The following is a 27,056-nucleotide window of genomic DNA, read 5'->3' as shown; positions in this document are numbered from 1 at the left end:
TTCATGAACTAGAATTCAGAATAAAATTCATTAACACAAAATCAGCATAGAAAAAGATCCTAGTTACATTGCTTTTCATTTTCATTAATCTAGAAAATTTCCTCACAAAGGAAAAGTAAGAAATATTTTAAATTGTTCACTGGGTGACCTGAGCAATCATAAAGATCTACAAAGTACCCTCCTAGCAAAATTCAGATCTGAGCTGATAGCGCTCCTCAAAGGACTTCTGCCACAATCATTTTTAAAAGAAGCTGTGCTTTCCTCTATGTTCAGATTTCTAACAGTCCTTGTGTTTCAAAATTGAGAAGTGCATAAAAAAGTAAAATTGAGGTACTGAAGTAATGTCTATAGTACCAAGGCTTAGAAATCTGTGAGGAGCTTCCTGACATTGGTACTTGAGCTCAGAAACAAAACTGGAACTATTTTTGGCAAAATATTCCCAAACAAACAAAAAGTGTGCGCAGCTAAAACCCTTCAACTTAAACCCTTTTCACCACACAATGAAGTAAGACCTAGACCTGCTATCAAAAATTTATTCTCCCTACCTTTCTAATGCTGTCAGGTACCTGTCTGCAGACAGCCTCTGCTGTGGAGCGTAGCATCAGCCTGAACCTCCTTCAGTCATTTTCCCAACACCTTCATCCAAAAGGGAAGGGTAAAAACAGCTTCATTTCCTATCAATAGCTTCTACCCATAATATGCCTTTTTAAGATGCTTTCTTATATCTTCACACACCCTAAACAAGATGAAGAAGCAAGAAGGAGGAGCCAAAGCCAAGAATCTTGCCCCATATGATAAATTCCACTTTAACAATTATTTTAAGAAAAAATATATAAGAAGGAACATGAGCTTCTGGTTACACAGAGAGTATCCTTTTACAGAATATTTCTGAAAGTCATATCCTAAACACTATACTTCAAAAAAGCTCAAAATCCAGAAAGAAAAAAATTAAAATAGCAGTACAGCTATTATTTAATATTATTTATTAAGCTATTACTTAACACTTCACATGGCCTATCAAAAGCCCTTAATTCCCTGTAACACTAAGGAACACCCTGCTCAGCAGACTGTCCGCTCCTAATTGTGTGAAATTTTGTTTGTGCTACATCAGATGAATGTATTCTGAGGTTTCTAACCCATTGTTCACAGGTGAAACCACTTTCAGTATAACAGGTAAGTAACAAGGACAACTGTTAAGCAACACCCTTTGAGTCCCAGTTTAAAGACTTAACTGGAAGACTTCTTAGGACCTCCATATTTGGGTGACTAATTTTTTTCATTATAACTTTACTTGTTAGCTTTAACAAATAGTTTCTACCTACAGATGCTGTAAATTAGCTCTTAGAGACACTACTAGGAACTCTCTATAGGAATTTCCTTCAGCATAGAAGTTCTGTATATTAAATTTTATCATAAAAAAATCAAGACAACAAACAAAAGCCAGTTATTTTTATTGTATCATTATTCATACTTGATTTGCCTATAAGCACAGAGCTACAGCAGAAATTAGTCTTGGATGACTTTTATATTAAGAGTATATACTATATACTCTTAATTATGTATGAAACGTGGTGAGCTTAGTGCTTGAGCAGTCGCTATACTATTAAATAGGCACTCCTTGTGTTGTCTTTATATTCCACGTGAGTTTCTTGTGAGAATCAAATGCTGTTCTGTAAATCAGTCTTGAAAGACACCTGAAAATCAAGCAAACTTTTGGGTTTAATGTGCTTTCAGAAGTGAGCAACTCCACAAAATTACTTAATTTTGCAGTAGTTTTGCACATGAAGACCAATGAAGAACAAGAAAATCTAAACCCTCTAAAACAGAAACTCGGGACTGGGGTAAACTAGCATAGTTCTGTTGAAACCCATGGGGCTAGCCTGGGTTATGTCAGCTAAGCATCTGACATCAGCTGGGCTTTGAATTTGAGATCAATGTGTCACATTTTAAGGCTACCTTTCCTTTTTCTATTTTAATAAAGTAAAATATATGACTGTACAGAAGGGAAAGGTTAGCTTCTTATGATCTTAATTCCTAGGAAATATAAAATGCTTTACTATTCAAAGTGTTTTCCTGTGTGGGATTTTAAATAATGAAATCTGCCCTGTGGTACCTACAAGTGTAAACAATATGGAAAAGAAGCATCTACCACAGTTTGTTCAGGGGGCACTTCAACAAAGCAGAGACTCTCAGACAGATCACAGTTGACTCTTTAACCACCTCTGTTTAAGGGAGAATGCTGCAGCCATTAGTTACTCCCCATCTCATAAGCCTGTTGGGAAACCTTTTTCTTCAGATATATCATCCACATAGGAATCTTGACTGATTTAAGCTAAAATTACAGAACTTTATATTCAACTTTTAGAATCTCCATGCTAAAAAAACTGACAGAGAAAAGAACAGTATCAGGGCACCTACAGCAGAACTCTTCTGTCTCATTCTTTCCTTGAAGCAGTCAAGAGAAGCATATTTCATATTTGGGACTGTGGGATATTATGAGACGTCTAGTGACATTTCTAACACAGTGTTAGACACTGTAAAATCCAGCCTTAGTCTTTCTATATGCCCTGATTTCTTCACATAGTTATGAAAACATCCACATGCAAAACTGGGCTGGAATTGTGTTGGGCACAATACCAGCTGGTTCTGCCTATTAGAAGAATAAAGACTTTAAAGTGTAAAAATGATACAAAATAACAGAAGAAAAGAAGAAACACACAGCAAAGCTAAATCCATACTATGACCTAGGGGAAATGAAACATGATACTTTGGAAATGAACTGAGTGGTATTTTAGCCACGCGGTTAGTAGCTATTCCTTCAGTTAGAAAGCCCACATAAGTTTATACTGCCACAGCTTGATGTCACAGGGACACGCGTGCTGATTTAAAGTTGAAGGCAGTCAAATGGACACCAGGTAGGAGATAACACCCTCTTTCTTGAGAGGTCTTTAATTCACCTGGTCTTCACTAGTGAGCCTTCATGCCAGGGTCTTCCTCTGAAGAAGGCAGCAAAAAATAATCCCAGGTTTCCTCTACCAGGTAGCTGGCAGCAGTCAAAGCTGGGGCCAGAGCATGGTGCAAGCAGCCTCTTCTGCCAAGCACCAAGTGTAGAAGAAGGCACAAGAAAAAGACAGACACAGCTTGCTGCTGCATGGGGAACATGGGGCAGTGGACCCTGCTGGTTTCTCCCTCTACCAATTTAATTTATTTTGGCTCTTGCTCTCCATCAAATGCATTCCCAGCTACAGCCTCCCACAACACTGGGACCTAATGAAAGTATAGGGAAGCCTGCACATCATATGGCTGAAATATTTATTCATTTGAAGGAAATAGTTCACAAATTTAAAAAAAAAAACCAAACCAAAAACCTAACTGCATTTAATTTAGGCTTCATTGCTCCTCCACTTTAAGGACACAGCCTTATGCCAAGCTATACTCTACTCCATAGTGTTTGAGTTTGGTTGCTCTTCTTTTGCATCCTCTCTAATAAAGCAGCAGGTGTGAGTTGCTATGTTTCTTGTTGGCTTGCTTGACTGCACAAATCATTTGGGAACAGAAACTCTTTCTGATATAACGCTTTTAAACATTCCCTATAAAAGCAGCAGAAACATATATATAATTAGAAAGATGGCAAAAAATATCCTACTTGGTACATCATTCCTTCGATCTGTTAACAACAATAAGAAATCTTCCAGAAACTGGTAAAAACAGTGCTGAAAAATTCTGTACCTCATCCTCAACCTGATTATAACATATCACAATTTTGCAGTACAGTAAATTATGTTTGCCTATCTGTTGAGCACAGTTCTTTTTTAAATCAGTATTTCTTCCAGCCACTGAATGGCATTTGCAATATACAGTCAGGGTGCTTAACACAAGGGTCATCCAGTCCTTGGATTAAAATCTGTTTCTCCTTTTCTTGGCATTCTTGTAAATTGTATACGGGAAGTACAATTGCAATTAGAAGAGTCTTGTAAATTGTATATTAGGAGATTGCCATTTTTTGGCCTAGATCGTCACATTTTCAAACTGGGGAGTTTGGTTATATAGAAAATGCAAAATCCAGTTCTTTAAAGACATGTAATTGTCCCTCAGAAAGAAAATCATGCTGTTGTAGGATGAAGTGGAAAGAATATAAGAGACACCACCATTGTTTAGGAAACAGATTCCTGTCGATCGGGTAAAAAAGGAGCACAGGGTCTTCCATCAGAATACAAAGGAATTGCTGAAAGATCGGTACCCTTTATTTTATACATTTTAAAGTCTTTGTTTCTTTCCCCTTTCCACCTTTATCTCCCCAGGAGCCAATTCTTTGATTTATTTACTGCAACACTCCTTAGGAAAATGTCTTGTTTAGACTCTGCAGTTTTACAAGTCCTGAGTGGGTGTTACTTGCACGGCACTACTCAAAGGCAGCTGTGATATTGCTGGCATTGAGCGAGAGATGTAACATACTATAGGGTATTTCTCAGCTTTTCAGAATAAATTTGAACAGAAATCACTTTGTGGGTTTTTATCTTTTATATTTTCTACTTATGTTTTTTGCATATAGCAAATTTCAAAACAAAAAATGAAAACATTTACCACCAGACAAGAGTGTGCACAATAAAATGCTAAAGGTTCTGCTCAGGCACAGAAAAGAAGTAATTATTAGCTTGTCTGTCAGGAGAAGAAATATGTCAGAACCTTTGAAATGGCATTCCAGTTTGCATTTCCTTTCTACGCCTTGTTCGAAGCAGATACTACATTTTGGCAGGAAATGAAGAACAAAAGCTTCCTGCAAAGATAAGCTTCATGACTCAATTTATATAAACTAAACCTTCTGTGAGCTTAACATTACCCTTTAGAAAAACCTGATGAATGCTCCAGGGTGAGCAGAAGACAGATGCTGTGTAGGCTCCTGCACACTGCCAATCACTCCCTCGCTGGTCCTCACACATCTGACTCCTCTGTCCTGTTGGCTTTGTGTCTTGCATGGGGACTATCAACACAGCCACCAGACTAAGCACCACCCAGGCACAGGGGTGCAGCCTCTGTGGATGCCAGCGGGACTGCACCCACCTATACCACAGCAGGACTTTCCCCACTGCATCTGGAACCAGTTTGGGCTGCTGCCAGCAGAATGCCATCTCCTGCCACAGATGATGCAGGAGGAGACACTTTGCTTTTCATGTCTCAAGAAGATGCCCAAATTAGATTGCATCTGCAGTGCTGGGAGGGTCCCCTGCTCTGCTAGCCACTCAGCACCACATGCACCCAAGGAAAAAATGTTTACCTGGTGTGGCCACGGTTAACCTTTTTTCCTTGCTGAGACGGTGCCCATGGATGAATTCACTCATGGAAGGGGGACCCCTCAGAAGAAATGATTCTGTGGAGGCGGGATGAGGGGGGGCTCTTAATAATTTCTGGAGGTAGGTCCCTGAAGTCCTGGGATGGCTCTGATCACAAAGGGAAGGTGAGAATAGTCTTGCAGGAGATCCAAGAAAAATACATATGGAAACAAAAGAGTTTTACTTTAATTACCTTTCAAAGCCTCATGAATGACAACATCATGTAAATTTGCTTAACAGGTAAAAACCAACTAGCGTTGCCACCCCACGTCGTTTCCACAGCAGAGCACCTTGCCTGCATTGGAAATCCTGGTTCATATTAGGGGAGGAGGAGATGAGGATTAGGGGAGGAGGAGATGAGGTTGAGTTATATCTCAGCATCCTGGAGTTGACATGTACAAGGCTCCCTGAATATTCCCTTGCTTTTGCATTGTGACTAGAACGTATGAGAAAAGGAAATGACTACCTAGGACTTCTCTTAACAGAGAGTCCTCTTCATCTCCAGAACCATGGACATCCCCACAACTATAAGGCTTTGGCAGGGCAGTCACAAGATAAGATGAGAACTCACTGCTTGAACAGTGAAATATTTGCATTAGGTTATGAATGGCAGCCATTGCCCTTCAAAAGGTTTCTTGCTCCCATGTAGAAAAATTGATCTGAGTGAACACATCCATATTCTTTTGGCACTGATGAAGAACAAATGAGCACCAGATCTTAACAAAGAGATGCAGCTTCTTTTGTGTTAAGCGCTGAAATGCTCACAGAGCACAGTCCTTTTTTTATTTCAAGTGCTCATTAAGGAAAACCTTAAGGAAAACTTGTTAAAGAAAATACATTCACACCAATATTAAAGACATACAAGATACACTGGGACACTGACAGAATATAGTTCAAAACACTGCATTAAGGAGGAGGAAATAACATAGTGAGTAGGTGGATCAGAACCACATGTTGCCAGGCTTTGAATTTCGTATTCATATCCTCCCCACCTCCTTCTCCCCAGTCAAAGTACAAAAAAAAAAAAAAAAAAAGAATTATAATGTTTACAATTCAGTGAACGACTTTAATGAAAGTCTGGCCACTGCACTGTACTGTAAAGATTACTGCATGCATACCTTTTCCTCTGAGTGCCACTGCTGACCAGTAAGTTTGGTTGCTGTGGGCCCTGACTATGCAGGAGGAAAGTGTCTATGCTTGGCACGGTGGCTGATGCCTCCTCACTTACTTTAGGGCTGCCGATCTTGCTCTTTCCAAGCTTGCCTTTGCTGCGTCGGGACTGCTCATGGTCGAACTCTAAATCCTCCAGTCGCTGGGTAAGGGCAAGTTTTTGCTGGATAGCCATGCGCAACAGAGAGTTTAGGGTCTTCTTCTCATCCTCCGCAGCTGCTAGCTGCCTCTGCATCTCATCCAGCTGCGTGACGTACTCGTCACACCTGGGAAAACAAACAAGGCAGATATCTGGGGAACCAGTCCAAGAACCAACTGTACTGGTGGTCACATTTCTGGGCTGCAGTTACAGGGGCAGATTCAGATCCAAGCTTTTGCCAAACCTAATCCTGAAGCAGACAGCCTGAATTCTTCCATTCCCACTTTGAACAAATTTGGACTTGGATCTGAATGCCAACACTTCCTGTTCAGCAGGAGAACCTAAATCTAGAATATCAGAGCCATCTATGATAACTAATGCAGATAACTAGGAACTGGAGAGAAGGTTTGGAATTATCACCAGGTTAGCCCACAAAGAACAATTTTGGGGGCTGATTCATCTAGTAACTCACCAGGGATAAGAATGTCTACTAATTAGATGATACTATTTTTCATAGACAGTAGTATCTACTTAATCAAAACATTACATAACATTATGAAAAAAGACTGCAAGCACTTTGAACACCTGACACCTTGGATTGTGAAATGAGAGGCCCTCAGCTGTTTGTCATTGTTAACTGATTAAAGAGGTACTATTTAGGAAAACCCACACCTGGAAGTTACTTCACACTTACTGTTGAGTCTCTTGGAGGTGTGCTCAAGTATCCATTGCTATAGTCACCTACTCCTTTTTAATCCTCAGATTCTTTTATCTGCATGAAAAATGGTGTCCTTTCCATTTGCTTTAGACCTCTGAGACAGATTTTGAAATAAAATCACCTTTCTCATGATTTTGTTAGCATATAAGACTGAATTCAATTTAGTCTTGCTTTAAACAATGATTCCTAAAGTTCACAGGAAAAGCAAGGCATTTCAGGATGGTCTTAGTCATTTTTTTTGAAGTGAAATAGCTCAGTTAGTTAAAAACAGACCATCTAATCAGTAAGAAACAAGTGATACATGTATACCAGTAGTGAAATGATTCATGAGTAGCAGTACTATTTGATCATCAGACATTTGTGGCAACATCCAAGAATTTTTCATGTTGAATGATTCAGCTTTCATCAAATCTCCTCCCCATGCAATCTGTATAAATAGCTTTGCTGTGTAATTTCAGTAGTATAATGGATGAAGATTTAACTTTATCAGTATCACTCACAGAAAACAAGCACAGAAAATAATTTCAGTTTTCCTTCTCAAAATGTGTGACCATAAACTTTTGAATTATGTCAAACTGAGCGATGAAACTGACTTCCCTGAAACTTTAATCTTTTCCTGGGGAAACAGAAATAAAGTATACTCAAAATTTCATAGTTATTCTTCACACACAAACACACACATATAAATACTGCAGTCTCCTTTTGAATAATTCAGGCACTGGAGGAAAATTACTAAATCAGCCATAGTTTCAGTATTATCATTCTTCTACAGGACCTTAATAAGCATTGTCTTTATTCAAGCTTTGAGGAAGAGAAATATTTCTGCAGTGTTGGTTGACTTAAAGACATCTTACAGCTTGCACACCTATTTCTGCTCCAAGCCATGAGATGGCTATTGATGCTTTAGCCAGTTTCTTTTACAGAGACATTAGAATGAAATCACCATTCTGGAGATATAAACTATATTCATTTGCAATAGGAATTACTAGAATGTCTCTGTTAGCAGAGTTTTAAAGGCTCATTTCTTGTAACCAGATAGATCCTGTATCCATTCTGCTTATTCTCTCCTGCTTTCCTCTTTGTCTAGAAGACGCCTTTTCATTTTCCAAACATGCTTTCTTTTGAAAATTTAAAAAAGTAACATCTGCAGCTATACCTGCAGCACAGTGCCCCTAGAAGAATGAATTGCCTTGCTTTAGCATGTCAATAAGCCGATCTTCTTTTCAGAAAAAGATTGGTTTTCTTCAGGCCCTAGGATGTGTTCTTGGTATCTAGGCATCTGCTTTCTAAAAGCAGCTAAGAGCAGTTAAGAAATATATGCTCCCTGCAGATGGATATTACTAAAGCAGATTTAGATAAACCAGCTTCTCATTACTTGCTATGAACATACTAGCCCTAAAAATCTGAATATACTAAGTGCTGTTAGTCAGACTCGTAATTGAGACAAACCTGGATATACTAGATGTTATAATTTGGCTTCATACTTGAGACAAACCCGATCTCATTAATACACCATTTTCCAACTGTTCTGATTAATTATACGCTCTTCCTAAAAGTCTCCCCATAATAGTAACCCCACATTCTTGGCAGTTCACTGCAGTGTTTGGGTGGTTCCAAGTCATCTGACCTTCACCACAGCTTGAAGTTTCCTATTATTTTTCACAAACACAAGGTCCATTGTCTCTGTGTTTAGTTGCTCAATCTTTTTTTTTTTTTTTTTTTTTTTTTTTTTTTTTTTTTTTTTTTGAGAAAAAGTGTTCAGAAAGGTTAAACCTAAATCAGTCAAGTAAAGGCCATAATTAACTTTAGAAACTGCTGAATTAACAATCTCAGATCTCCTTGAAGTCTGCAGCAGTGAAGGTTATTCCATGTAGTGGGAGGTAGCTACTGCCTGAAGCCATGGCATTTCCCTTCACTGAAATACTCCCTGCTATGTGTAAGTGCAGGATAAAAAGAGAAGTGTTTTCAATTAAAAAAAGAAAAAAGCATTACACACATCCATATTGTCTTTAGCTTACATGTTTTACAAACATTCATGAAGTCTCACAGCATACCAAGGAAGAAAAAGGTTAAGAGCTCCTAAGAGAGATGACTTCTGGCATGGCACAGACCACTGCGGACCAAACAGGGCTCCAGGAAGTACTAGGGCTCTAAACAGTACTAGGGTCTTTCAGAAATACTCAAATAGTAGTGAATAACAAAAGTTAGGTTATGCCCTCCTGAGTCAGAGCTCTTTCCCAATTTCTCCCTTGCCCCAGGACAGGTGTAAGCTGCAAATGACTATTAAATAAACAGCACTGTTATCTTGCTGTCTGCTGGTCTACTTATTGCCAGAGCAAAAGTCAAGATTTCACCTGTTTCTCATTTCTCTTATCTCAGAAAGGAAGCAGACAGACACATAAGCCCACTTATTTTGTATGAACTGATCCAAGAAGCTTATATAGGAGTTTAAGGGATTTCTAGTTCCATCTCTCTCTCTTGTCTAGGAATGCAACCCAAATACCAAGTGAGGCTTATGTCTAATTTAGGTATCATAAATCATAGTAAAGCTTGAGCTAAAACCCAGTGACACTGACAGATCCCTGCTCTAGCCATATAAGCATAATTCTCTTCCGCTCATAAATGTTTTCTCATCTAGGATAGCTCCAGAACCTGTCTGAACTTCCTAGTCCATATCTTCAGCACACTTTTTTCTTTAAATATTAATCACAAGAAAACGCCTTGATGGATGGAGAATAAAATCAGTGCATGCAGTGTCAGGACTGTGGCAATATAAAAAGTAATATTTCTTTCTCTCTCCTTTTGAGTATCTCTATTTAGGCTGGGAAAGCAAGCATGTGTAGGGACTCAGTAAAACTAACTGTCTGAATCCCTTTAGGATCCTGCTTTAAAAGTGGTTCTTTCTCTCCTTTAGCACTAGACTTCCTTTCCCAGGGAAAACCGTACTCTAGATGGGAAAACTAATAGTTTAAAGAGTATATTTTTTTACTTGCTCTCTGGATGAGTGCTGTCCACCAGCCTCACTGCTTCCCACTCCCACAGCTCCTGCCTGGGTCACTGACTCGGTGTTGGAGTGAGGGGAAATGACAAGAGGGGTAGGAAAGGCTCTCACCATTTTTTCTGGTCTGGGACTCCCAGAAGCAGCCCAGAACAAAATAAGCAGGCTAAAGGCAGGGCCTGCAAATCTGATGGGCAGCACGTGGCCCTGGCATCAAACAGGAACTTCAGCTCTGCTCTACCAACCCCATGCATCCCACAGAAAAAGTTTTATATGCTGTTGCTTTCTTTTTCTTTTCTAAGAGAGGTACTTGGGGAAAGGGAGTTTGAACTGTACTGAGGACATATATGCTTCGCAGGTGTGAAATAAATTCAGAAAGGGATCACAAGACTAATGAAGAGTCAAGGAGGAAGTTGTAGAGATCAGAACCACAGAAATTTTGGACTGGGACAAAACCAGTCCCAGAAAGAAAAAGAGCAAAAGTAGAGATACAAGCAGGACAGAAGGACTTTGAGAGGGAGAAGAACTGAAGAAAGAACTTAAGGAATGGAGGGATGCACAAGTGTCAGGGAAAGACACAGAAAAAGGATGACTCCTGGTTTCTGCATAGGGGAGCTTTGGAGAAGTGTCATCTTTGCTGTTCAGACCAGAAACAGGTGTGTTGTGCTCTCCTTATAACATGGAATGACATTCATCCAGTGCATTTGAGGAAGAAACTATACAGTTCAGCACCAGAACATCCATCTGGGGACCAAATGAACAGAAAAGGATGTTTATGAAAGAGAAAGGATATTGCTCTATCAAACAGTATATGAAATAATTTTCAGATCTATAACTCTGCTATCAGAGAGGAATATTGTATGTTCTCCCTACAGTAAAAATTCAGAAGTACCATGTGATGCAGGATAACCATGGAAATCACTGGTTTATTCAACAGACGACTAAACAATTGCTTTTTTGTGCTGAAGGTTACTATTGCATCTTGTTACTGCATGAAAAATCTTAGTCTTCTGTTTTCAGACAGATTTCTCTTCTTCAACAGACATCTAAGGTATATCAGCTCTCTGTCATTTAAACAAATGCTATTCCAAATGGACTATTCAGAATGAGTCAATGATTTGAACATTTAGGAAGATTGATTTAATTATAAAGGCCATTATATTCCACAGTAAGGAAGGAAAATGAAAATTTTACAACAGAAAAATCTATAGGAGCACGATGATGTGCAATACCTTGCAGTGAATGACATTTCATAACTGTGCTCAGAAGATCCTGGGCAAAACTTATGACCTCAGGGACAGGGACATGTTCCATAGGCCATGCACTGAGTGTTTAATCACTGCTGCATGGAGTTTACCAACAGCAGTAGATGCTCTGGGTGAGGCTTATCTCCACTAACGTTAGACATTTACAAAGTAGAAATCTGTAACTCAGCAAGTCACCCAGATTCCCTTTCTAGTTCATAGAAGAGAAACGGAAGCTTCGTTGCATCCTACATGCAAGACATATAGAAGAGGTACCTAGATGGATGGCATCATTTAAGGCTAATTCCCACAGAAGAGATGCTGCTGTCTCCCACCAGCTTTAGGATATGCCTTAAACCCAACAGAAGTGTGAGCTCAAGATACCCAAATATGGTAAAGAGCATTCAGTACACCAACAACCTAACAGCCCCTTTAAGTAACAACTTCAAAATCTTTGCAAACTTCTATTAGCTCATAGGTTGATGATTTATGCTCCATGCAAGACCCTTATTTGCTTTATGCTCATGATGCCACTCCTCTACTCTGGAGTTAGTAGCCTTCCAGGTAGTCTTATGAAGTTAGTACATTCACGTGTCTTCTAGAGTAATGAGTTTGCAAATAAAGAGTGACACATGCATTTCTAATACACACACAGAGCTTTCCTTTCTTGAAGAAAATCTTTAGATGCCAATGAAATTAATGGAGCTACCTTGGTTCACACCACCTGCTGAACTGGTTCTTCATTTCCATTATGGCACTACACATACTCTTCTGACGATGAACCTATGATGCATTTGTACACAGCACCAATGTCATGGCATGTAAATGTTCCTTCTCCTTCCTTCTCACCTCTCCCAGCTGCGGCTGCTGCCACTGTCACTAAGCAACAAAGGAGCTTAGAAGGTTGGAAGAGGTGAGATGGCACCTATATACCACAGGGAACGCTGGAGACATGTTGGCACGGGACATGAAGACGTCTTATCACTCATGGACTAAAGCACAAGCAAGAAATCTGCATTGTGTTTGTCTGTAAGGTGAAAAAAACCCTTGATATAACAGAATAATTTCCTGAGGATAGTAATTTCCTTGTGTATTTGGGAGTTAAGAATTTATTGCTGAAAACAATGGATCTTTTTAAAAAAATACTTTAAGGTAACTTGTAAAAAGCAGTTAAAACTAAAAGCTCTTCTGAAGAAGGTGTGGGAGAAGGAAAGATGAGAGATGATTAATTACTGTCCTGCCAGGAGGAACTGTGTTACAGAAGATAAGTGAAACTTTTATCCTGTGAAGAAGAAGATAATAAATTGAATATCACAGCGGGAGAAAATAAGAATTCATGCTGGAGTGGGAAATTGATGTAGCCTCACAATTATTAGTGCTGGATTACAGCACAGGCTAGTTCATGAAATAGATTTTACTAGTGGTAAGTAATCAATCTCATGATAATGAAAACATGAGATTCTGAAGATCATCATTAACCGTACAATAGCTTGATGACAGAATCACTGCATACTTCTGAATGTGAAAATCAGCCATATAAATCTACTCTTTGATTTCCACTTTAAAAAGCCCTATAAATGCAAATATACTGGAGGCATACATTGACATTTATAACACTTTACTCAAGGTTGTACTGACATTGCTATTCTCCAGCTTTATTTTCCAAGACAGGCATCTCAGCAGCACTTGAAAGCCTGCAGGTTTTGCAGAGTGTGCACTCTAAGACTCATTCACCTTCATTCAGCAAACCTCTGACCTGGCAGAAAATAATTTCTGTTTCTCCTCCTAAGCACTCAACATGCACAGCTAAATCTGTTCTCACTTAGCACACACATACTTACTTTTACAGTACTGAGCCAGATGGTTAAACCGTTTCCCTTACCTGGTTGCAAACATTGCTCTCAAGGATGAGAAGGTTGCTGCATCTTCCTTCAAAGCCTTTAATTCATTCCGCAGTTTGGTCATGGTTTCAGTCACCATTGCTTTTTCATTTTCATATTTATTCTTCAAATTGGCTAGTGCCACTTCAGCTGTCTGAAAACACAGACAAGGATATATGCTTATGAGACAGATATGATAACAGCTAAGATGCCATGTTTGATTTTACTTTTGATTTCCTTCTTCATTCACATGGTAAAAGAAGTTAGAGCTGAGTTTCATTGCACTGCACCCTTTAAAGTCCTCTTTTAAGTTGTACTCCATGAAACCAGGAAAAGGAGAAAGCAGTTGAAAAGAGGAAGCCAATTCCAATGCACTAGCAAGAACCTGACACCTTAAATGTTTCTGCAAAACCGTGCAGCTGTATGATGAAAACTCAGGCAAATGAGTCAGTTACTACAGTTTAAGGGGTTGCTACAGCTTAAGGAGCTGTTACCATGTCATTTGAGCTGCAATAAACAACCAGGTGTGTCCCCTGACTGAACTGCAAGCAGGACACACAGCACTTGAGACTTGGCCTCCGTAGCCACATGGGTGTTAACCCTCGTGTTTCACCTCGTACTCCCAGCCAGCTGAGCCTTTCCTTGGGCATGGTGCCTGCCAGGACCTGGCAGCTTATTTTTATGTCTGAGCACTGGCAATGCCTGCTGTTGTGCAAAACATCAGTATTTTGGCAGTTTTAATCACTACAAACAAAGAACAAAAAAGGTATAAATTACAATTTTCACTTAACAGAAAAGCAATGCTTTGTACTCATCCTATTCCTTTATTTTCTTCCACTCCCTCCTTTCTCTTTTTAACTATTTCATTCATTAAATTTCTTTAATTACTGCCCTACTGATTTTAATAGTTACATTTGTCTTATTTTTGCAAGTTTAGCTATCTGCTTTTCCTATGAAGCGTAGTATAATTTTGAAGTTATTCAAAATACATAGTTTTATTGCTACATAGTTTTATACCTACTGTTGCTATGAGACATTTAAAATTATTGCCAATGAATGAGATGAAGAAATAAAATGCTTCCTTTTACATTTACTCAGAGGGGGTTATGGTTGTTTAGTGCATAATAAGTTGCAGCATTTTATATAGGCAATCAATTTCCCTTGTTGATCTTGTGGGTTCTTGAGCTATCACCAGGGGAGAGAAGTGTAGAAGAACGTTAGTTTAAAGTAACCAGCAAGGGGACATGACAAAAAATGACAACAGCCAAACAGTTGGAAATGTATTTTAAACTCAGTTTTCTGAAACTACCAATGTCTCTTAATAAAAGGACATAAAAGTATCTCCTACTAAAATAAACTCTATTTGTGTCTGGGGAAACTGCACAGTCCAAAATGGCAGCATTAAAATAATTCAAATTTGTTTTGAACTGTACCCTCACCAATAATGCTTGCACTACTTTCACACTAGTTTTCACTGAGAGAAGAGATTTTAAAAAAATCACTAGAAACTACCTGTCATTTTAAATAGATGGGTTGTTCCATTCCAAATTTGAAATCATCAGCAATACATTTTAAAAAATCAACCACTTAGAGATATATTCAAATAAATGCAGCTTTACTCAACCTTGCTGGCACATGCTTTGGTAACATGTAGGATGGTAGACAACATCCTATGCCTTGGCAGGATAAAGCAGAAATCATCAGCTTTCTAGCTGTTTTCAGTGATGAGCAAAAATGTGCACTCATAAATTAACATGGAGAAGAAGGATAACTGTGTTTAATAGAACTACTTTTTGGAAAGGAAATCTAGGAAATAGTGCATAAGAGGACAAATTTCTATTTAACAGCTGTGATTAAATCACATTTACTTAAGAATTTTCAGGTCACTAATTAGGCAGAAGTGATTTATGAGAGCACAGGTAGGCTCTATAGCTCAAACTGAGTTCTGCTCTGCCCCTAAGGCAGGAATTCACATGTCTTTGGTTTGTAAGAGAAATACAGCCCCATGTCCCTTAACCTATTATACCTCATCTTCTAATACAAAATTCATGTAAAGATTTTCTTCTGTTTAGGAATGAAAATGAGTTAAAGATATGTGCCACCAAATGCTAGACTTTTAAAAACATTGTTTCAGCAGTGGGATTACATATTCCATGTAAACCCAATAATTTACACATCACTGAAACTGTGGACAATGATCAGACAGATCACTGTAATCATTATGTTTTAGTCTGGACATCAGGGTAAGTTAAATGGACATGTAACACTACAGGATGAAAAATAACCTGGAAATATAATTTAGTTGGTGAATAAAGGTAACAGAGGAAGGACTGTGACAAATCTTGAAACCTTTTTTTAATTCCCATTATAATATAAATTATAAATTAATTTTATATTTTATATTATATTTTATATAAATTAAATATAAATTGCAAAACCTATTGGAAGTGCCCGGTGGCTCTCCACACACAAGACAAGCTTTTGAACACACCCTTTTACAGGCTGCCAGGGATCTCCTTTCTGAAAGTCTTCTAAGGGAAAAATAAAGGGGTACAAGTGCTCTGTGATAGAAGTAAATAAAACTAACAAAAATGTGGTTTTAATAGGCAAGAGAAAGAAGGGGAAAGCAAGCCTGGGAAGCTTCTCTTGGAAATCTGCAGCCAGGGCCAGCAGAGCAGCAGTATATTGCTCTAAGCATGAGGCACAGCATGCTCAAAAAGTCTTTGTAAGGGCCAGTGGGCACTCGATGCTGCAGATGTTCAGGTTACCTACAGCTCATCAGATTGAGACCTGGATGCTGACTGAAGCCAACTGCTGTCAGACTCCTCAGCTCAGAGGATGCCATTTTACAATGCAACTAAGTCGATCCATGTTGGCTAGCTGCCACCAAAAGAATAATTACATAGCCTTTCCCCATCCCTACCGTTTGCACACCTGGTTGTTTTATTCTGAGCTTATTGTGAGCCAGGTTGGAGAGCCTGAAGAGGCAGAAAACCCACCTGAAACACCCTGAAGCCAGAATGTGTGACAGAGAACAGGGCTGAGGGGAGAAGGGGAACTTGTACTCCATCTTTCAGAGGTACCTATGTGTCTGGTCACCTCAGCTGTACTGCTAGACTGTGCCAAGAGTAACAGGGACAAAGCAAACTGAAGCCATAGCTTCACATTCGTCTTCCTCCAGCACCATCTCTAGTCTGATTTATTTCTATTTGTTCCCCCTCTCCACCAGTCTCCAGAATTGTACTCACTGTGCTATAAATGTGTGCTTGTGCCTGAAACCAGTTCTGCGGGATAATCTAGATTTTAAAGAAGTGGGGCAAACGGTGCATTCAGAGAGTGCTCTGAAAGCACGGATGAGGCAAATAAAAGTCTGCATCTCTAAGTAGTGGGTGCCAGAAGGAAGCAGATGTCCAGGACCTGGCTTTATTTTTAACAGCTTTTTATGAAGCATTTGTTTTGAAACTGTAGTTAAAAACATAAACACACAAAAATGCAGCCTCTGAGCAACACACATGGAAATGGAAAGCACAAGAAAAAAGATGAAAATGCAGAAAGATGTGTGCCTATTCTTCAGTGAAGTAAATAACGCAATAAGACAGGAGAGGGGCTAATGACACTCCTGACAGGGGACCAATCATGCAGAGGAACTGGGCAAACGCACTACCCAGCCACAGTACGCCAGCTGGAGACACAGCATTAATCACTCTCAGACCATGTAGCACTTGCTGTGCAGAGGACATCACCTGGAGCTGACAGCAAGGCTGGGAGGGAGCGGAGAGCTCCAACACCTGGACTCCTATAGCGAGTGAAACACTATCTAGGAAGAGAGAGTTCAGCTTCCCGCCCCCACCGCTTCCAAAGCCCAACCACAAAGCCAGGGTGGGTGAGGTGGGCCCACACCTGAGCCCCAGAACCCCAGGCACTGCCAGAACTAACGACATCCCCCTCCTTATCCTTACCAAAGAGATGTTTGCCCAAATCCAGATGCCTAATGGTTGCCACCTTAATCCTGAAATCTGTGAACAAATCTCACTTTCTCTATATATTCACATTCTAAGATGACTTTGTATCCCATTTACTTTACATTAGCAGTGTGAGAAGAAAACTGAGTAAAAAAAGTGTTGCTGAAAGAATATTAAGTCCTACAGTGACAAGTAATTTATTTTTTTACACAAGAAAGCAAAGCAGTAGCCTATTATTATATTAGTGCAGAAATCATTTGTGATACTGGATCTTTCCACCCAACCTCACTTTCCCAGCAGAAATTCTACTGTATTCTGTCTATATAACATCAGAGAACTTGTTTATAGATAAAGTGCTGTATGTTTGGGGTTATCAAGTTATTTTTTCTGAAGGACTTTCATGGCTATCTTAGTTATGGGAGCTGGAGACACCATAGTTACTGCAAATACAGATGTGAATACCTTGCTGACTCAACTCCTTCCCATCGAACCATTTACCTACAAGAACAACTGATCGTTCTTCAATCAGAACGTCAGGATGTTAAATTCCCCTCATAGACAACTTTGCTTTCTGTTATTAGAAATCAAAATCATTATTGAACTGATCCTAAAAGTTGTTGTATCATTAATTTGATATTACTTTACAATTTATGCTACTTGTTAATGCTAATGCTACTTGGGTTTGCTCCACAAAACTGGTGCTGACACAGTAATTATGGCTATGAATAAATGGATATGTAAATCGAGATGTAAGCAAGCAAGCTAGCAAGATATATGTGCCTTGCTATCTTGAGCAATTGATTCAATAAATCATTTTCCCAAGCTTAGTTTTGCAGCTTCTTAGAGCAAATCTTGCTCAGTTTTCTGTGTTGTAGTTTTGTGTAGTCACTTTGCAGCTCAGCCTAACAGTAACATGCTTATTTGAAAATATTAATAAGAAAATACAGCTAGAATAAAACCAAATATAATCAAAAATAAAATTAATAAAAAGAAATATCAATATTACCAAATGCTTTAAACTACACAACAGTTTGTCAGGTTCAAACAGATGTTTCCTGTTTGGTTCTAAAGATTTTAAAAAAGGGGCAACTGCACTGCTGGAGTGCCAGGCCCACTGCAACAGAAGGGGACAGAAACAGAGACTCCTTCGGGGCTGTCCTGCAGTCGGGTAAATCACTATGAAGAGAAATGAATGAAATTCATGTCTGGAGACAGAAATTCCATTTGCTTTTCTTCTCTTCTGATGGATAACAGAGGGTGTCAGTGCACTGCAGGGAAGTGTACTGCCAGGAAAACTGTACAATTCTCATTTTTATCTAATTTTGCAATACTTCCAGTCATCACTAGATAGCACCCGTGCTTCCTTGGTTAAGGGTGTGACTTCACTACTGAAATAAACCCGAAATACCAGACCCAGCGGCCTGCTCCCAGTCTTCCCCCTGGATGCAAATGGTGAGATGCTCTAGGAAGGCCAGGTCTTGACATTTTTACGGTGCACTTGGTTGTGCTCATCTTGCTTTCCCATAGTACTCCAACCAAAAAAGCTTCACCTAAAGTGTCTCTGGAGTACAAATACAGGTGCTTTGTAATAGTATTGCTACAAAGCACAATGAGATGTGATGTGGCCCCTCTGGAGGCTGATGACCGGCCAGGGCATCCAGCCCCACACCAGCTGCAGGCTTCCCTCAGCTCTCTCCTGCTACCTTGGGCACCAACAGTGTCTTACCATGCTACATAAAGGGTGAAAAGACACAGTTTTGTATTCATTAGGGCTTGGGGAAGGTTTGGAGGTTTTTTTTTTGTTGTTGTTGTTGGTTTTTTTAATTATTTAAAGAAAACCAGAATTCTAGCCCTTGTGGTTCTGGACCAAATGTGAAAAACTGAACCAGATATCCTGATATCCTCTGTAGGTTCATCTAAACTGAAACCCACAAGGGAAAAATACCCCCAGCCTAATAGTGCTTAAAAACTTATTATTTTGGAGGGGAAGATCTCAAAGGGGTGAATCTTGACTCCTGTTTTTTGAACATGAGATGTGCTTTGAGTCCTGGGATATACCCATCACTTGAGGCGGGTAGTACTGATAGCACATAATAAAACTCATAGCCCCTATCTCCTTCTCTTTTGTATTATTATGTCTTTTAACGTGGAAGCTTGAGGATGTTGATCTTTTGAATGAACAATATTACAAGATTCTATACGCAGTTGTACCATTACCAATATCTATGCTGCTATCCAATAAATAAAAGTTTAGTTAATAGGACTTCCTTACTTGGCAAATCTATCTTTCCCGTTTCAATGAGCACGCTTTAGGATGATGCTTTATTTCTGACAGCAAGAAAAGAGCAAGACAGAGCTAGATTCTCTAGTACTATCAAAAAAATAAATGATAGCTCTGTACTAATGGAAAAAATGTTTAATTTGAAATCTATCTCAATTACATCTTAATTACATTTTAATTACATGGAAAATCCACATATAATTGCTCAGAGCTATTATTGCTTAGCTAGAGATGGTATTTAATTACTTGAATTAATGTTTAACATGTGTTGTATTGGAGGGAGGGAAATGCTATAAAAGACTCAATGTATATTGAAATATTGCTGTAATATAAAAATCCCCAGTACTCTAGAAATGCAGTTACAGATCCAACGATCAATTAAACTTGAAACTGTAAATTCAGACTCCTTGACTATTGGGAATTCTAACACTGAAATCCCATCACTGTCATCAGGTAATAGTATCCCAAGCTGTTAACCAGGATTCATGCCCCCATGTTGTGATCACGCTCTCATGTGATGCACCCATGGGTTTAAATGAGAAGAGGCTCAGGCAACCTGGAATGATGACTGCCGCTGCAGCCTTTTGCATTTAGATTTAATTTTGGGCATAAGAAGATGCACCAAAGTAAATAAAGCTATTTACATGCATAAATTTAGCTTTTTTAAGTGATTGCAGACCTGGATTCTAATGGATATGAAGGGCTTGGGAGGATATAATATACAAAAAAAAACCCCAGTATGCTTGAAAAACACACAATTACATGGTCCTTTTTTGGCATTTGATATAAAATGCAGTAATTCTCAGTTTATTCGCTGTTCTAAAACATCAAAAATAAAGTGGTTTGATGATTTTTTTAATCTGTGAAAAATGTTAAAATAATAATTTGAAATTTTTTATTCTCTTAAAATAAAACTTTATAATGAATCCTTCTCAAAATAAAAAATTGCAGTTACTGTTTCTGTCAGCTTTATCATGTACGTGATAAAAAGAAAAACCTGATTTGATTTCTTAAAGGATTTAAAATGTGACAATGGCAGGAGAAATTGTTTCTGACTGAAAAGAAAAATCATTAAAAACAATTGTAACAACCTGTAATGAAAATAACTCAGCATTTCACATTGTGGTGGTTTGACCTAGGCTAAATGCCAGGTACCCACCAAGTCGCTCTGTCACTTCCCCCCCTTTTTTCTCAACAGGGGAAAGAGGGGAAAGAAAATAAGATAGAAAAAAACCCCAACCCTTGAGGGTAAAACAAAAGCAGTTTTAATATAAGCAAAGTGAAGCAAAGGTCTATGTGTGGAAGCAAAAAGAAAACAGATTTATTCTCTACTTCCCATGAAGAGGTGATGTCAGGCCTTCTCAGGAAGCAGGGCTCCGATACCTGTAGTGGTTGCCTCAGAGGACCAAGGGTGAACCCTACCCCCCCCCTTCCTCCTTTCTCCCAGCTTTATACTGAGCAGACATCATATGGTCTGGCATATCCCTTTGGTCAGTTCGGGTCAGCTATCCTGCTTGTGTCCCCTCCCAAGATCTTGCCCACCCTGTCCCACCTTGGGGGGAAATGTCGGAAAGAGCCTTGGTGCTGTGTAAGCCCTGCTCAGCTGTAGCCACAACACCAGGGTGCTACCAACACCCTGCCAGCTCCCAGCATAAACCACAACACCGTGAGGGCTGCGATAGGGGAAAACCAATTCCAGCTCAGCCAGACCCAGTACACACCTGCTGTCTTATCAAAGAAATAGTGAACTTCTGTACATCCAAAGCCACTGGTTACACTCTCATGCCTGCCATTCTCTTCCTGTGGCATGCTTTAGCTTTTGTGGCTTTTATTCTTAATCCTCTTAAATTTGCTGAGGGGCATTCAAGTTTTGCAGCCTGTGGAGTATTACCAAGAGCCAGGAAGTGTGCAATGGGCTGTCTGCAGTATCTGCTCCACTACATGCCACCAACAGGGCTACCTGCAGCTTCTGGGTGCTGGCCCAGGTGGCTACCCCTACACCTGCCCTCCTCACCACTCCAGCAGTACCTGTCCCTGAGAGGGGTCAGCACGCCCCTGAGAACCTCTCCATGCACTCTCTGTTTTGTTTTCCAGTGTTGAAAATTTCACCATTTTGTAATAATGCTAGCAACATGCCTGTGCATCAGGCTGGGTGGTAGCTCATCCCTCCCAGCCGCTTTGCTTTGCTCCGCAGGAAAGGCTCTTCTGCCTCTGCCCTTGGTGAGTGGTGGGTGTTGAGGAAAGCAGAGCTAAAAAGCTTAAAGAGGAGGTGGGGAGGGAGGGAAAAAGATCTGCCCTTGCCAAGATTGAGTGAAAGGCTAAATAACCTGTAAGCAAAATGTCCCCACTGAAATACTCCTGGGAAAGCTTGTAAGTGACCTGTATAAATAACAGACCTTCCCATCTAACTGCTTTATTGACACCTTACCTGCTTGTTGGCCTTCAGCACTGCTCTCAGGGTTGCGATCTGCTCCCGCTTTGTACTCAGGAGTGATTTCAGTTTCAGTATCTCTTCCATTAAGGCCTCCTTGTCTTTATCGATCATGGGCGCCAGCTCCCGAGCTGCAGCACGCTGGCGTGACAGCTGCAGCGACCGATCAACAGCCTTCTGCAAGTGCTTGATTTGGTCCCTTATTATGGCATTGAGGTTGTAGATGTTCATCGGCTCTTTGCGGATGTCACTGGTATCAGAGACGGGGGAGGAAGGAGGGGCTGTGATTACAGGAGAAATGGTTGGTGTTTTTGTTGGGCTCTGTTCCTTGCCAGGCTCCATGGCCTCTTTTGTCACCTGCTCCGTTGGGGTCCTGGCTTCTACGGGTGATGCCACCCCCCTTCTAGCAAGCCGTGGGGAAAGAAGACCTCGAGGGTCATCTGGTCCTTTCAGGCTCCCGCTGCGGGTGACTCTGCTTTGCCTGTAATAGTCCAACATAACCCTGTTTGGTGTCTCATTGTTGCACAGGCAGACATGATGGTAGAGCTGAGCCAGCTCCTCACTAAACGTCACCAGCTCATCCTGGGCGGTGTTGAGGGTATTATGGTTTTCATTTGCTATACTTGTCATCCTTTGCAATTCCTTTTCCATGTGGACCATTTTTTCCTGGCTTTCCTTGGTTGACTTCTCCAAGCTTGTCACCTGCTCATCGTATGTCTGGATTCTGCTCTCATACTTGGCCTTCTCTTCAGTGTAGTTTTCCACATACTTATTATATTTCTCCTTTAAGGCTTTGATTTCTGCTTTAAGGTCTATCACCTCAGTAACAGCGACTTTGTATTTACATTCTAGGATCTCCAAGCCATTGATGTCCACTTCATAGTCATGTGCTTCCTCACCAGAGTCTCGGCCCTTCTCACAGTCAAGCTCAGCTTTCAGCTCCTTGTTGCTCTGCATCCCCCTCATGGCGTTGACATGCTCCGTGAGCCTGTGGACTCGTTCATGTTGCTCAGTCAGCGCTCCTTTGGTGTGCTCCAGCTGCGTCTGAGACTCCTGCAGGTTGGCCAGGAGAATGGCCTTCTCTCTCTCCACCTGCAACAGAGTCAAAGTAAGAAACACGAACTCTGCAATTCTATTCATCTCTTCCACTCTCCCACTCTGTGTACACAGCTTGAGGGCTTCCAAGAGATTTTAGCCATGTTCACCTAAACCATAAAATTAAGTCAGAGAGAGATGCGTGTGACTCTCAGAGGGTTATGAAGTCCCAGCCTCTGTTACAATTTGCAATATCACTCCATCACAATTTTACATTTTGCCTACCAAAGAATTACTTAGTGCCCAAGCATTAAGTGCCTAGTCAGCTAGAGTGATGATACAGGACTTATTACAACATATGTTCCCCAAACATATGAACTGCATCACTGTCAACTATATGCAATTCCACTGGTACACACACATTTCCCAATGGAGTTTAAATTTACATTTCCCATGAATAGCCCTACCAATCCTTCACAATATTTATTTATATCTTTGGACTGTTGCAAATGGCTTGATGACTGAATGCAAATACAGTAAACAAATGGCTGTGTACACTTCCACAGACTAGATTAAATAACCCACTGTGGATGAGCATAACAAAGATCAGGAGACTGAGCACATGCAACTCCCAGGACTCCCCATCCCCAGCACTTAACTGTAAGCAAAATCCATCCTTTTAAGAACAAGGCAGAAAAAGCACTGGTTCTGACCTAGTAGGTGCCTTTCTGAATATCCACAGAGAAATGTGGATGTTGAACAGCAGAAGTAGTAACGGAAGAATCCTCTAGAAGTTTTACTATGCATCTTAAAGCAAATCAACCAGACAAAGTTTGATCTGATCAGGCATTTGCTACGTGATAACACCTCTAAAAGACTCCCATTTCAAGTTTTAAATGTAATGCTCCAACTTTTTTTCTGTGCCTTGTCCTGTTTCAAGTTGTGAATTGGGAAGCAGAGGAAGGGAGAGACAGGATTCTTCTTACTTTCATGGCTTTTGCAATAGAACCCTGAGTCTACCAGGTTTGCTGCTCTTTCTCTTCCACAGTTGCAGTCTCAGCCCTGTGTTTACACATGCAGTGAAAATGATATGCTCCACGTTTGCTTTATAGGTAACTGCATTAGTAATTCAGGGAATTCAAAGCAGTCAGTTTGGGAAAGCGCTTTAAAAAACCTTTCCTTCCCTATCAGCATTCTCCCAGGTAGTATTTTGGAAGAGAGTAAAATCAGCCACCATGAGGAAAAGAAAAGCCTTTTAGAGATCAAGGGAATATTAATACCATTTCACAAAATGTTCCAAGCACTGCTTCAAACTCCCATTTTCTCATAATGAGGCTTTTGAGCAGTGGCTGCTGCTCAGAAGTATTAAGGCACTAAAGCATATGATGATCCCCTGGTTTTAGAAACAGGTTTTCAAAACACAGCCTCTATTAGAACCTGCAGTCAACTGCAGGCAAAACCTGTAAGAATAAAAATAGAAGCCATGTTAAAAACATCTAAAAAAGCCCCAGCCTAGTCTTCTTGTGTACAGGTGGCTGATGGCTTAAGAATTAAAAAAACAAGGCCAAACTTCATCATTATTTTATGATCCAGGAAGAGTCTCTCTCCTTACGTAAAGGGCACTCCATTTTAGGCACTACATAACGTGCGCAGCAGAGGACAGCCAAGTACCATGAGTATATTGGTACCTTTTTCCATTTGATGTTCCCCCATTGCTGCCTCAGTCTGCTGGCCATCACCCTTATTGGTCACACCCTCTGCCAGCCCATTCTTGTTGAGAAAATCCAAAACAGGGCAATGTTCCACTTTGCCAAGAGCATCTTCTTAAAGGCTGACTGCTTTCTACTGATCTCTCAATCAGACCTGTTCTGGGGACCCTCGGATTGCAACCCAGCACAAGCCTCTTCACTAGCTTTCCTCTGTTTTCTCCATCAAGCAGTCTGTCCCAGGTCTGCTCTCCCTGGACTTTCAGCTGAACGTTACCACCTGGTATAGAAGGCTTAGGTGTTAATTGCATTACCCTAGTCAGATAATGAAGGTTTTTATTCCTTCAGGCTGGTAAGGTGAGGTACACATGTACATGAAAATCTGAGTTTTGGTTAATTTAAAGAACTGTCTCACCTGATGGTGAGATGTCACGTGGGTAGTAATGATTCATACATTACAGGCCAAAAGCAGTTGGTTTTTTAAGATGTATGCGTCCCATGGTGGGTATGTTCACACCAAAGCAGGCAATTAACTGTAGATCGCACTAATGTAAAAATAAACACAGAGCTTGCAGCCAGAGAGCCTTTCCTTCAAGAAAACCACCTAGTGTTAATGCAGCATGGTGTTTCTGTGTCTGCTTTCATTAATCAGACAGAACTGATCCTGTCAGATAACTTGATCTCAGCTGTCATATTCTATCATAAAGGAAAACTACAACAGAGTTAATTGGAATCTTTATGATAATTTTGCTGCTGATTGTAAGTTTTACTCATTCTGGTCTAGTACTTGTGGATTAAGCTAATCCACTTCTTTAAAGTTATAAATACATGCTCCTACTTCCAAGGGAAAAAAAACCCAAAGCTCCAACTCAGCCCTGAGCACATCTTCTGCATACTAGTATGGTAATTATATTTCTTGTTCTAGACAATATTATAATCTTATTTCCACCCACAGCAAACTTTTTGGAATTGCAGTTATTTTTCAGTCCAGCCGTTGGGTTTTTTTTTGACATTGAAATCTGTAGCTGCACTAAGGATCTTTATCATCTTAAAATCAAAATAAATGCAATTCAAAAGTAGCTTGTACCTATTTTGCGATGCATCCTTCCCTTCAAATATTTCAGTTTGAGATTTCCTTCCCAATTTGCTCCATAGTTTGCAGTTGTGGAAACCAATTTTACCATTGCTATTTATCCCCCTTTTTTGTTTCAGTAACATCAGAGTATCTGTGAACAATTCCTAGTGGAGACTGGAACAAATTAGCAGCAAATCTAAGCTCATGAACCCTGAATCTCAGCTGTATCATATTTGTCAGAGTACTAGCCAGATGGAGAAGAGTGTCAGAAACTGGGCTGCAAGACATTTTTTTTTTTAATTCTTTTTTTTAAGATAACATAATCTAAGCTTTCTAAATATGATGTTGGCCTCAGGACTAGGGAAAGCATCACCATGGAAGAAAGAGAGTAGTCCTAGGCTATGAGATAGACAATTCTTTACAGGGGACAACAAACATGAAGGAAGAGTAGAAAGCCTTGAGCTTTTACAAGAAAATCTCAGAATATGAGAATTTTCAGCAACATTTGTAACCTAGTGGATTTATAAGATGGAAAGTAAACAGTTACAATTAAATCTCTCCTAGGGACCAGCACAGATAAAGGAGCAGCAGCATCCTAAAGCTGCAGAAGGAATTATATCTGTTATAGCAACTGTTTCAGTAGAGGCTTGTTTTTGAGATTGAGGGGAAAAAAATGCCACACATGTACAAAATGGCAAATCTGAAGTTTACTTCTTGCAAAAATAGGAGCCTGCTGTCCTACAGACATAAAAATAGTTCCCAAGAGAAGGTCAGGTCCTTCAGCAATTCTAGTCAGTCATAGTTTAGCCTCTTCAGAGAAAACAAGTGGAACACATACCAAATACTGAGATATGGCTGAATGAACACCATATGGCAAAGACACTGTGGAGAAGAAAAAAAATGCAATTTTGCTGAAGAATTACCTTTTCAGCTCGAACCCGATTAAATCTCCCATCTACTATGAAGAAAATTTTTGGAGGGATTTTTCACATTTGATTTGTGCGACCCAAGTGAGCTGATGCAACTCAACAGAGAAAATGATCACTTCATAAAAAGTACACATCAGCATTTTGCAGTAAGCTTTTTC

General features: G+C 39.9%; 1 protein-coding gene across 1 annotated transcript in view; it reads right to left on the bottom strand.

Moving 5' to 3' along the window:
• BICD1 (BICD cargo adaptor 1) overlaps positions 1-27,056 on the bottom strand; it is an 87,455-nt gene that overhangs the window by 15,293 nt on the left and 45,106 nt on the right. The window contains exons 5-8 of the mRNA XM_026863573.1: positions 22,151-23,245; positions 13,482-13,633; positions 6,449-6,766; positions 5,276-5,466 (exon numbers count right to left, since the gene is read on the bottom strand). Coding sequence (XP_026719374.1) covers positions 5,276-5,466; positions 6,449-6,766; positions 13,482-13,633; positions 22,151-23,245 — 1,756 coding nt within the window. The remainder of the gene's footprint in view (positions 1-5,275; positions 5,467-6,448; positions 6,767-13,481; positions 13,634-22,150; positions 23,246-27,056) is intronic.

Source organism: Athene cunicularia, assembly GCF_003259725.1.
Source record: "Athene cunicularia isolate RWA chromosome 1 unlocalized genomic scaffold, athCun1 chr1_part2, whole genome shotgun sequence".
Taxonomy (NCBI): Eukaryota; Metazoa; Chordata; class Aves; order Strigiformes; family Strigidae; genus Athene; species Athene cunicularia.
This window is presented reverse-complemented; position numbering and strand designations above follow the sequence as displayed.